Source organism: Anser brachyrhynchus (assembly GCF_964034855.1).
Source record: "Anser brachyrhynchus genome assembly, chromosome: 7".
NCBI lineage: Eukaryota > Metazoa > Chordata > Aves > Anseriformes > Anatidae > Anser > Anser brachyrhynchus.
The window spans coordinates 13,645,343-13,656,419 of NC_137701.1; the positions used below are offsets into that span (position 1 = coordinate 13,645,343).

At 55.4% G+C, this 11,077-nt stretch overlaps 1 protein-coding gene across 2 annotated transcripts; it reads left to right on the plus strand.

The window, feature by feature from the left end:
- Positions 1–129: 129 nt before the first annotated feature.
- Positions 130–10,844, plus strand: LSS (lanosterol synthase). Of its 2 annotated transcripts, XM_080600416.1 has the most exons (22): positions 130–255; positions 323–509; positions 580–718; positions 846–954; positions 1,315–1,436; positions 1,671–1,767; positions 2,604–2,739; positions 2,966–3,074; positions 3,428–3,546; positions 3,975–4,072; positions 4,207–4,234; positions 4,651–4,707; positions 5,272–5,343; positions 6,053–6,103; positions 6,251–6,400; positions 7,205–7,301; positions 7,477–7,582; positions 8,137–8,202; positions 8,536–8,616; positions 8,904–9,074; positions 9,490–9,568; positions 9,785–10,844. In XM_080600416.1, the coding sequence occupies exons 1-22, from the start codon at positions 236–238 to the stop codon at positions 9,968–9,970; spliced, it is 2,280 nt and encodes a 759-aa protein (XP_080456542.1). In that variant the 5' UTR covers positions 130–235; the 3' UTR covers positions 9,971–10,844. The 2 variants fall into 2 exon arrangements, with proteins under 2 accessions (XP_080456542.1, XP_080456543.1); XM_080600417.1 differs by lacking the exon at positions 323–509 and having other exon boundaries at positions 143–255.
- Positions 10,845–11,077: the final 233 nt, after the last annotated feature.

The window sequence follows — 11,077 nt, forward strand, 5'->3', positions numbered from 1 at the left end:
CGAGGCTGTTTGTGAGGCTGCGGGGGGTCCCGCCCGGCCCCGCCCGGGGCCATGGCACAGCTCCCGCCGCGGGGCCGCCACCTGCGGGGCGGGGCTGGGGGCGGGGCGGGGCGGGGCTGGGGCGGGCGCCTCGCGGCCCCATTGGCGGCCGCCCGTGAGGCCATGTGGGCCCAGCGCCGCGCGGCTCGGCCCGGACCAGCCCCGGCTTAGCCCCGGCCCCGGCCCGGCGGAGGCGATGGCGATGGCGGACGGCGGGTGAGTGCCGGCGCGGGGCGTCGTGTCGGCGGCCTGGCCCGCGGCTAACGCTGCCCGTCTCCGGCAGGGCGGTGCGGAGGCGCGGCGGCCCGCGGCGCTCGGCGGCAGCCACGGCGCTGCCCGCCTGGCGGCTGCGCTGCGAGGGCGGCCGGCAGCGGTGGCGCTACCTGGGCGACGGCGACGGCGAGGGCGAGCCGGCCGGGGAGCGGCGGGCGCAGACGGCGCTGGAAGCGCACTGCCTCGGCCTGGACACGGTGCGGGGCCGCCGGGCTGCGGGTGCGGGGCCCGGGGGCGCTCCCCCGCTGAGGTGCCGTCTCCCCGCAGGACGAGCTGCTGCGCCCCTTGCCGGCGGCCGGCACGGCCCGGGAGGCGGCCCTCAACGGCATGCGGTTCTACGCCGGGCTGCAGGCCGAGGACGGGCACTGGGCCGGCGATTACGGCGGGCCGCTCTTCCTGCTGCCAGGTGGGTCCCGGCCCCGCCGGGTCTTGCCACGGCGTTGTGGTGCCGGGGGCTCTGCCGGCTGGGGAGGGCTGCGGGTCGCCACGCCGTGCTCAGCTTCACAGAGCAGTTGGTCCGTGTGGGCTTCCAGGTCTCCTCATCACCTGCCACACCGCCAAGATCCAGCTGCCAGAGGGGTTTCAGGAGGAGATGGTGCGCTACCTGCGCTCTGTGCAACTTCCAGACGGAGGCTGGGGCTTGTGAGTAGCAAAGATGCGTCTGTTGTGATGGTGTGTCTGAGGTTCAGCATGTGGAGCTGCTGCTTGACCTGCCCAGGCTCAGGAAGCGGGATGGTGCACCTGCGATACCCCCAGGTGGCTGGACCTGCTCGTGAAGGGCTCTGGGCTCTGTTCTTGTCACAGAGGCCGCAGGTCTGGCTGCATCTGCTCTGTGGCATTTTATCCTACTGCAGGGCAGTACAGAGCTTTGTTTCTGCCTGGGTTAGCTGAGTCTCCCTTTCCCTCAGTCAGCCCTGGCATGGCACTTCAGCCCAACACAGAGAGAGCCATGTGCAGTAGGTTGTGTCCAATGGCTGTGCTGTCTGTGTGTGTTCTCAACAGGCACGTGGAAGATAAATCAACAGTGTTTGGCACAGCACTCAACTATGTTGCCCTGAGGATCCTGGGGCTTGGCCCAGATGACCCTGACATTGTGCGGGCCCGTGTCAACCTACACAGCAAAGGTCAGCGCTGTTGTGCCCAGCACAGCAGTTGTGGGTGGCATCTGGGTTTTCAGTTATGGTGGGAAAGTCTGTTACATTTTCGGACCGCTGCCTGCCTAGCCCTCTTCTGGGAAGCGTGTCGCAGCCTGAGTGGCATGCTCCCAAACCTGGGGAGAGGTAGACCCTCTAATGTGGGAGAGAGCAGGGAGCTGATGTGGCTGCATTAACACTGAAAGCTAATATCCGTCTCTGCAGGAGGTGCTGTGGGAATCCCTTCGTGGGGGAAGTTTTGGCTGGCTGTCTTGAACGTTTACAGCTGGGAGGGAATGAACACGCTTCTCCCGGAGATGTGGTATATGCCTCCTTCGATGTGGATGTGGGGAGTGTTGTTAGTCCTGCCACCAGGCTCAGTCCAGAGCTGCACAAGGCATTGGTGTTTGCTGGGATAACTCCAGCTGTGGCTTGGATCTGGGGCTGCTCAGACTGCTTGTGAGCTGGGAGGCTAGCAGCAAGGTCAGCTGACAAGTAGATAGCACTGAACACTGCCCTGAAGGGATTCAGGAGCTCAGCCCCTCTAGTTTTACCCATAGGGTCCGTGATGCATCCATCCAATAGTATTCTCCTTGCCAATAGCATCTTCCACTCCTGTGGCCAGACAGAACTAGGCCCTAGCAGAACAGAGCTTGCCATGTGTACAGCTGCCAGCTCAAACTCTGCAGTCACTCAGAGGGTCCCGAGTAGTCGCTGGGTGTCAGAGAAGGGTAGTGTATGTCATTTTCCCTGGGGAAGATCAGAGGCTGCACAGTGCCAAGGGCTGCTGGTGCTCTGTCATCAGATACATTCAACTGTCAGTTTGCACCTCCACCTTCAAAGTAACATGGGGAAGAGCAGGGCCCCTGAAATGAATTCTCCCTGAGCTCCTTGCCCTGTCTGAACTGGGCCAGGAACAGTGTCTGCTGACCCTAGTGGAGAAGGATCAGCCAAGGTGGAGAGGGTCCGAGTGGGGTCAGGCAGTGTGAATGTTCCCTTCTTTCTTTGCTGGAACTGTAACCTGCAGTAGAAAGCCTAGCCACAGGGGATGGGGAAAGGCATGTCCCGCCCTGGCTGTCCCCCTGCTGACCCATCATCTCTGCATGCCTCTCTTGGCCCTCCTTGTTGATTCCATAGCACATTCTCTGTTATGAACAGGCTGCTCCCTACATGGTTCCCAGCGCATCCATCCCGGCTCTGGTGCCACTGCCGCCAGGTTTACCTCCCCATGAGCTACTGTTATGCCAAGCGTCTGTCAGCAGAAGAGGATGAACTCATACGGAGCTTGCGGCAGGTGAGGAGCTGGCCCTCCTGGGACTCCCTAACAAGGACACGTAGCTCCCTAACTGCCTGCTGTGCCAGCCACATCTCTAGAGCCGGACTCTGTCTCATGAAGTGGCGGCTCTCATGCCTGCATGGGCAAAGCAGTCCAGGCAGCTGAGCAAACTTCCTGCAGCAAGCTGCCTCTGGGTGTTTTTTCCCAGCTTGCCAGGCTGATCACCTGTATTGTCTTCTGCCAGGAGCTGTATGTGCAAGACTATGCCAGCATTGACTGGCCAGCCCAGAGGAACAACGTGGCTGCCTGTGATGTCTACACCCCGCACAGCTGGCTGCTGGAGGTCGCCTATGGTGAGTGTGGTGTTGGCTGGGGTGTGAGGGTCCTTGCTATGAGACTGCCCTTGAGTAGGCTGGTGGTGGAACTGAAGCTGTCTTGTACCAAGGGGGCTCTTTAAGGTCGGCTGCCAGCTAGTGGTGCATGCCCTGAAGCTGGAATCAAGACACTGATCGTTTGATCTTTGGCCCTTTGCTACCATGGTAGCAGCAGGACCTCGTGTCCTGGTCCTCGGGCCGCTCTGCGGCAGAGCAGTTCCCATTCTTTCCTTGGCTGGTCATCATGTGAGCAGTGGTGTAGCTGGTCACAGCAAGTGGATCTGTCCACGTGGGGTGAATTTTTCTCTGCGTGTCCTTTTCTTTTCCTGCAGCTGTCATGAATCTGTATGAAGCCCACCACAGCACCCACCTGCGGCAGCGAGCCATTGTAGAGCTCTATGACCACATCAAAGCTGATGACAGATTCACCAATTGTATCAGCATTGGTCCAGTAGGTTACATGATATCCTTTCAAATTCTTGCTCTTGTCTCTTTAGGAACCTGCTTGGGGTCCTACAGTCCTTTACAGTTGTGGTGTGTAACCGAAACCTTTGAATCTTGCTCAGGCACAACTCCTGCTGATCCTAATGCTCAAGACCTTAGCGCTAATAGGACACAAGAGAGGCAAAGGGCATGGGGACAGCTGTGGCCCTACTGTGGGTACCTCTCCTTGTGGTCCAGGGACATGATTTGAGGGGAAGCCCTGGAGTAATCTTGTGGAATTTGCCCCACCATCTCAGTTACAGTTAGAGCGATGCCACAGCTAGAGCTGTAAGGGTGAAGCTCAGGACCCCTAGCTGGGTTCTGAGTGGGAGGGATGTATGTGTCTGGGGCTGGAAGATGCTGTAGCCAGAGCAGTGACAGCTCTGATTTTAACAGATTTCGAAGACCATCAACATGCTGGTTCGCTGGTTTGTGGATGGGAAGAACTCCCCAGCTTTTCAGGAGCATGTTTCCAGGATCCCTGACTATCTCTGGTAAGGACTGAGTGTGATCCACCTGGCATGGCGTGGGGCTCTGATCCCTGTGATTTTGGCACGCTGTGGCTCCCAACCCTCTTCCTGGTGCTCTTGCTGTGCCTGTGCTGCAACAGTTTTCTCTCCTCCCACAGGCTGGGCCTTGATGGCATGAAGATGCAGGTAAGGTGCTGTGGGATTCCAGCTGTGACTAAGAGGGACCCTGGCATGCTGGGAAAAGACATGCCCCTGCCTGCCCTATGGCTCAGAGGCCCTGATATTGCATGTGAACTGAGCTGTGCTTATCCGGTGGCTGTTGTGTCCCTTTGCTCAAAATCGCTAGCCACCTCTTCTGTTACTGCTGTGCACAGAGCAGGCTGAAGCAGCTTTCTCATTTCCTGTTCCTCTGTTGTTCCTGAGCTGCTGCATCAGTCCCCTCTGTGCCAGCATGTCAGCTGTGGTGCTGGGTGACATGAAACCAAGATGCAAGCTGGAAGGAGCAGCGAAGCTAAATACAGGAGGAACATTCTGCCCCAGAGCCCCCACAGCTAGGTCAGGCTGCCAGTGGCAGCTAACACTCCCTATCCACTTTCTTCCAGGGTACAAACGGATCCCAGCTGTGGGATACTGCCTTTGCTGTCCAAGCCTTCCTGGAGGTAAGACTTCCCTGAGTGTTGCATGCTGTCTTGGGAAAAGGCAGTATCCTAAAATACCAGGGGCTTCTACTGTACGTCTGCTCAGATCTCTGCCAAACGGATTCTGGCATCACATCATACAGCTGCATCAGGCAAATGCTCCTTCTCAAAGAGCCTCTTGGCTGTGGCATGCAAGCTTTCCAGAACAGCTGGTACAACCCATCTTTGCCAGTTGCTTTTCAAGCAGGATGTCACAGTGCCAGACGAATGGGTCAGGTTAGATTTCCCCTTTGCTGCAGTCTTGTGGTAAAACCCTGGCCCTTCCTCCTTGCTGTGCCTAGCCTCAGAGCATTTCTGTTTGTCAGAAACAGCAGGCAGGCCTGCTTTCCTACATAAGGGCAGAGGTAGCTATGGCAGGCGTGTGTTCTGGAGGGTATTGTGGTTGCCCAGGTAGCCCCTAGCCTGGCTGTATGAAGGGTAGTCGTTAATGGCACCAAGGCCAGCAAGATCCCAGCATATCTTCTTCTTCCTGAGGGGCGTGTTTGGTGGCCAGAACTCCTTGCTGACTGTGCGCTCTGTTTCTAGGCGGAAGCCCAGAAGATACCTGAATTCATGTCCTGTCTTCAGAATGCCTATGACTTCCTCAGGTTCACCCAGGTGAGCAGAACCAGTTGGTGGTGTCTCTGCCACACTGGCTATGCAGACTTGGCTTCTTCTGAGAGCCCAGCTGAATACCTCTAATCCCTCTGAAGAGCTCTTCTTCAAGGCTGGACTAGCATAGTCCTGGGAACAGCTGCCTGTTTCCTGTGCCATCTTGCTGGGAGCAAGCTTTGCAGCTTGGAGAGGACCTTGGCCAGCCCCAGGCTCTGCTGTGAGGTCCTGTGGGATGTTTGAGTTGGCTGCCTTGGGCTAAGAGAGACTGGAAAACAGAGCTCAGCCTCTCTGGTGCCCACGTGTTTGAGGTACCCTTCTGGGAAACTCAGCCTCCTTTGCTAGTGACTGCAGAAGCTCCTGCTAGCCAGGCCAGTGGCTCAAGGTGGGGGGGGTCACCAGCAGCTTCATGCAGGAGCAGTTGTAGGTCTTACTCATGGTGCTGTCAATGGGATCCTTGAAAACAGATGTCTCACTGCCAGGAAAGCAACCAAGAGGGGGCTTTAGCCATGCTGAAACATGCAGAAGCCAGGCAAAAATTTGATTTCTCTTCAGCATTCTCTGCTCCAGAGCTGACCTCTTTCCCCATCTGCCTTCCTCAGTAAAGGATAAATGGTGCACAGTTCCACAGGACTCTGCATCTTCGATGGTTTCAGTCCATGGCCCTGCAGGCGGGCAGCTTCAACCTGTCCTCACTTGTTTCTTGTTTTCACAGATTCCAGAGAACCCACCCGACTACCAGAAATATTACCGCCATATGAACAAGGTGCAGTGGCTGGAGCTGGCCTACAAAGGGTGCATGCACAGGGCTGAGATTTGGGCAGAGGGGATGGAGTGAATGAGGGGCAGTGCCTTCCCCTGCACAAGAACAGAGCAAGTCCAGAAGATGCTGAGTCCTTCTGCCCCTTTTCAGGGTGGCTTCCCCTTCAGCACGCGGGACTGTGGCTGGATTGTGGCAGATTGCACAGCAGAGGGGCTGAAGTCAGTTATGCTGCTGCAGGAGAAGTGCCCCTTCATAGCCAAACTTGTCCCCCCTGAGCGCCTCTTTGATGCTGTCAACGTGGTAAGTGCTGCAAAAATTAGGATCAGGGGAAATGCAGGCAGCTACACCCAGGTAAAATAAGAGAAGTCAAGGTTACATCTGGTATTACTAAGCCATTATAAGGCCAATGTGGTCATAGATGCATAGAATATCACAAGTTAGAATGGACCAACAAGGATCATCGAGTCCACTGTCTGACTCTACACAGGACCACACACAAATCACAGTATGTCCAAGAGCATTGTCCAAATGCTTTTTGAACTCCAGCAGGTTGGTGCTGTGACCACTTCCTTGGGGAGCCTGTTCTAGTGCCTAACCACCCTCTCAGTGAAGAATCTTTTCCTGATATCCAACCGCAACCTCCCCTGTTCATGCCATTCCATAGGGTCCTATTGTCACCGGAGAGCAGATCAGCACCTGCCCCTCTATTCCCCATCACAAGGAAGCTGCAGGCCGCCATGAGGCCTCCCCTCTTCTCTAGGCTGAACAAACCAAGTGACTTCAGCCACTCTTTGTATGTCTTCCCCTCTAGACTCTTCACCATCTTTGTAGCCCACCTTTGGACAATCTTTAATAGTTTTACATCCTTTTTCTTACTGTGGTGCCCAAAACTGCACATAGTACTCAAAGTAAGGCTGCACCAGTGCAGAGTAGAGTGGGAAATGCAACGGTCTGGATTGGACCTGCCTGTCAATGTGGTTTGAGATGTGGGTAATCTGCCAACCCATGTGAGTTCGACTTTGTCCTCACAATTGACTTGGGACCAGACTCATGTGGTACTGCCTGTGAGTCAGCCCCATCCCCTCACTCTGCTTGTCTGTGCAGTTGCTGAGCATGAGGAACTCGGATGGAGGCTTTGCCACATATGAAACCAAGCGAGGAGGTCACTTGCTGGAGTTGCTGAACCCCTCGGAGGTGTTTGGTAAGGGGAGCTGCATGGGCCCAGTCATCCTGCACAGTGTGAAGGGGCTGGTTTTACGCCATGTCCTTCTGTGGGCTACACGTGCCATGGGTCTTTGACAAAGGTTGGTAGCGTGTGTCTCGGTGAACACCCCAAGAGTGGGACTGTTGCACTAATATTCTTGTCCTGCTGGCAGGTGACATCATGATTGACTACACCTATGTGGAATGCACATCGGCTGTCATGCAGGCACTGAGACACTTCCAAGACATGTTCCCTGAGCACAGAGCCCCAGAGATCAGGTGAGGCACTGGGAGGGAAGTTGAGTAGGGGAAAAAAACAGGCCACGATGACCTGCAATGCCTGCAGTGGCCTCTACTGGCACAGTCCCTGCTGAGCCTTGTCAAGGGTCTTGCCTTTGCCTCTGCACTGGAATGGAGCAGCCCCTGGATTGGCCCTTGGTGCATTCAGGGCTGAGATGCCAGTGATACATCCAAACTAGAATGCCCCCCAAGATGCTAGCGCACAGCCTCACTCAAGGAAGAGGGCACATGCTGTTTGGGATCAGGCTGGGAGAAATTGGTGGATCATCTGCCTTCCTCTTGACTTAGCAGCTGCCTTGATCTTGCAGCCAGTTGCAGGCTAGGTCCCTGCTTGCGTACTGGCACATAACAGAAAAATACCCAACTGCTGCATAATTTGAGATTCTGTGTGGCACCACCTGTGTGCTTTCTCTTGCCAATTGAGCCTTTAATCATGGGACCCATCAAATCCTCAGAGGTAATGACAAATGTTTCTACAAAGCAGCCCACAGTGTTTGGGCTGCTTCTGCATCAGGTGTCTTTCTCCTGTCCAGAGACACTCTACAGAAGGGCCTGGACTTCTGTCGCAAGAAACAACGAGCTGATGGTTCATGGGAAGGGTAAGCCGTGCTCCTACTGCTCAGTTCTCCCCTGGCTGCCCCAGCATGGGAGGGGCCACAGCAGGCAGCATTCATGGCTGGTAGGGTGTGTAAGAACAAGCATATACATGCTGATCTCCCTTGGGGGTTGGGGTGGCTCCAACTCTTCCAATCCCAGTGCACCAGCTGCCTGAGCAATCTGCGAGCAGGTGCTGGTGGTACTGGGCAGGGTTGTGCCATAGGTGCAAGCAGGCTGCTGTTCTGCCTGGGTCTATTCTTGCTGTGGATACAGCGGTATCACAACCTGCTTCTGTCCTAGTACCCTTGATAATACTGGTCTCCCCTCCCTCCCAGGAGCTGGGGAGTTTGCTTCACGTATGGCACCTGGTTTGGTCTGGAGGCATTTGCCTGTATGCAGTACACATACTGTGACGGGTGAGTAGGGGTCAGGCAGCTCCTCTGCTGTTGTCTCTGGGGTAGGGTTGGGATCAGAGGGTGGGTTGGGGTGGACACCCTGGCTGCCCATGAGCTCTCCTGCCTGAGATACCACTCCACCCAAATCTGGTGCCTGTGATATGATTAGAGCACTTTCTTTTCTGAGCCTTGAGCTCTTTGGAAAGCACCTGCCATGGGCAAGGTGAAGCACAGCTCCCATTTGCATCTGGGAAACATATGCAAGCTCTCCTATGTACCTAGCCCTGTCTGATTCTCTGTCTTTGCAGGGTGGCATGCAGAGAAGTGGCCCAGGCCTGCCAGTTCCTGCTCTCCAAGCAGATGACAGATGGTGGGTGGGGAGAGAACTTCGAGTCATGTGAGCAACGCACATATGTGCAGAGTGCCACATCACAGATCCACAACACGTGTTGGGCCCTGCTGGGGCTCATGGCTGTCAGGTAAGAGTGGCCTTCACCTGATACCACATGGTCCAGTGAAATGGAAAATACCATCTGAGTTGTGTGGAAAGGCTGGCACAGGCTCTGGGTCCTGCTAGTGTGGGCCATGCACCCAACCATGTTTCTTGGTCACACACCTCTGCAGTGGGGGACTGACCAAAGCTGTGGTCCAGCTGGTGAGGCTGTTGCTGCCAGGAGAAGGAGAGCCAGAGGAAAGCAAAGGTCTTGATCACAACTGCAGGTCTCCAGCCAGGGAGAATTTTGCTGTACTTGTAATGCCTGGTACCCTGGAGTTGCATGACTTGGTCAAGTCTGGGGCAGACTGGAGGTGGTTGAGTTCCCTAAGCACTTGGGTAGGGATATGCAGACAGTTTGGATGACACTAAAGCGATTGTATCTCCTTTGTACTTTGCAGGTACCCTGACATTGAGGTGCTGGAAAGAGGCATCCAAGTGTTGATCAATAAGCAGCTGCCCAATGGCGACTGGCCTCAGGTATGTGGATTCACTCTTCTCTCTCCAGGGGGCTCCCCAGTGTTGCAAGTGTCCTGGGCATCATGCAGCCATTGCAATAGTGCTCTCTCTTACCTGGAAGGGAAGTCATGTATGGCTTCTGGTGGGAAATTCAGGAACATGATGAGCTCAGCACAGTGTCCTGGACATCCTGTGGTCTCCTGTCACTCACACTACCTTGCTGTCTCTCTCTCTCAGGAGAACATTGCTGGGGTGTTCAACAAGTCGTGTGCCATCAGTTACACTGCGTACTGCAATGTCTTCCCCATTTGGACACTTGGACGTTTCTGCCGGCTGCATCCCAACAGCCCTCTCGCTGAGCAGCTGCAATCCAGACCCTTGGCTGGGACTAGGAAGACTGCAGAAGCGGCCTTGTCCTCTTGAACCCACACCGTGGCCTCTGACCTGCTGCAGATACCACGTGCTGCGTGGGGGTACGGGTGCTTCCTGCACAGGATCTCGGTGCTTATCTTAACACACAGACCACCGCCTCTGCCAGGGAGGAGAGTGCTGCTGTAGTACCATGGAGTCTCTGCTTTCTGTTGACCCTCTTCTAAAAATACACTTTTAAAGGCTCTTGCCAGGTATATTCTTCCTCGTGGAATGTGCAGTGAAGTGCCTTTTCAGACCGGTCTGATGATCTGCAAAGAGAAAGCTGCCAAGCTGTGTTGTTTTACAAATCTAGACAGACTCTCTCTCTCTCTCTTTCTCTTTTTCTCATCCTGGGTAGAGCAAGGCTGGCTTTGTCTTCCCACCTGTCCTGCACCCCCAGGTTGGCTCTCTGCAGGAGGAGTGTGGGATCTGGGGCTTCTCCTGTGCCCAGCACTGTGAGAGAGTGCACTGCACAGTCCATGGTGAACTGGCCTCTGTTGTGGGTGCCAGCAACTGCCTTTGAAGTGCTCTCTGCACAGAAGACTGTGCAGGATGGATTTCTCTCCTCCCTGAGTTGGGAAAGAGGAGTACTTCACTCAGTTTTGCTGCTGTTCTGTCCCACAGCTGGTGGCACCTGGCTTCCCAGAGCTTCACAGGTGGAAGTCATCAGTATCATTCCCACTTTGGAAAATGGGAAACTGAAGCAGAAAACACTGAGGTGATTAATGTCAGGGCACAGCCTAGGTCTCCTGGGCACCAGGCTTCCCACAGTGCAGCAGCTACCCCTGTCTGAGTTAGGGTGGGTGAGTATTCACATTTTGTTGTCAGAGCTGGAAGTCATGTCCACTGATGGGTTAGTAAATGGCTAACAGTGTTGCAAGTGGAACTTCCCTGTATGTTGGTTTCCTCATAGCCTGCCTCAGTGTGCATCTCAGGCAGCAGGGACCTTGCACACATGACAACAGAGAACCCCAGTGCTGCATACAGGTGGCAGGAGACTTCCCTGGGACTGGCTGGAAAGCAAATCCCAGGAAACTCTCAAGGCAGGAGCAGTGTGTGGAGGGACAGCAAAGGTGGTCAAAGGCCACAGCAGAATGACAGAAGAGAGGGGTGGTGATG

Bases quoted from the DNA above. Each gene is read 5' to 3' on its own strand.
- LSS (XM_080600416.1), top strand. From the start codon at position 236: ATGGCGATGGCGGACGGCGG. The intron at 4,708-5,271 runs GTAAGACTTCCC...CTCTGTTTCTAG, and splicing joins CTGTCCAAGCCTTCCTGGAG to GCGGAAGCCCAGAAGATACC. The intron at 8,617-8,903 runs GTGAGTAGGGGT...CTGTCTTTGCAG, and splicing joins CAGTACACATACTGTGACGG to GGTGGCATGCAGAGAAGTGG.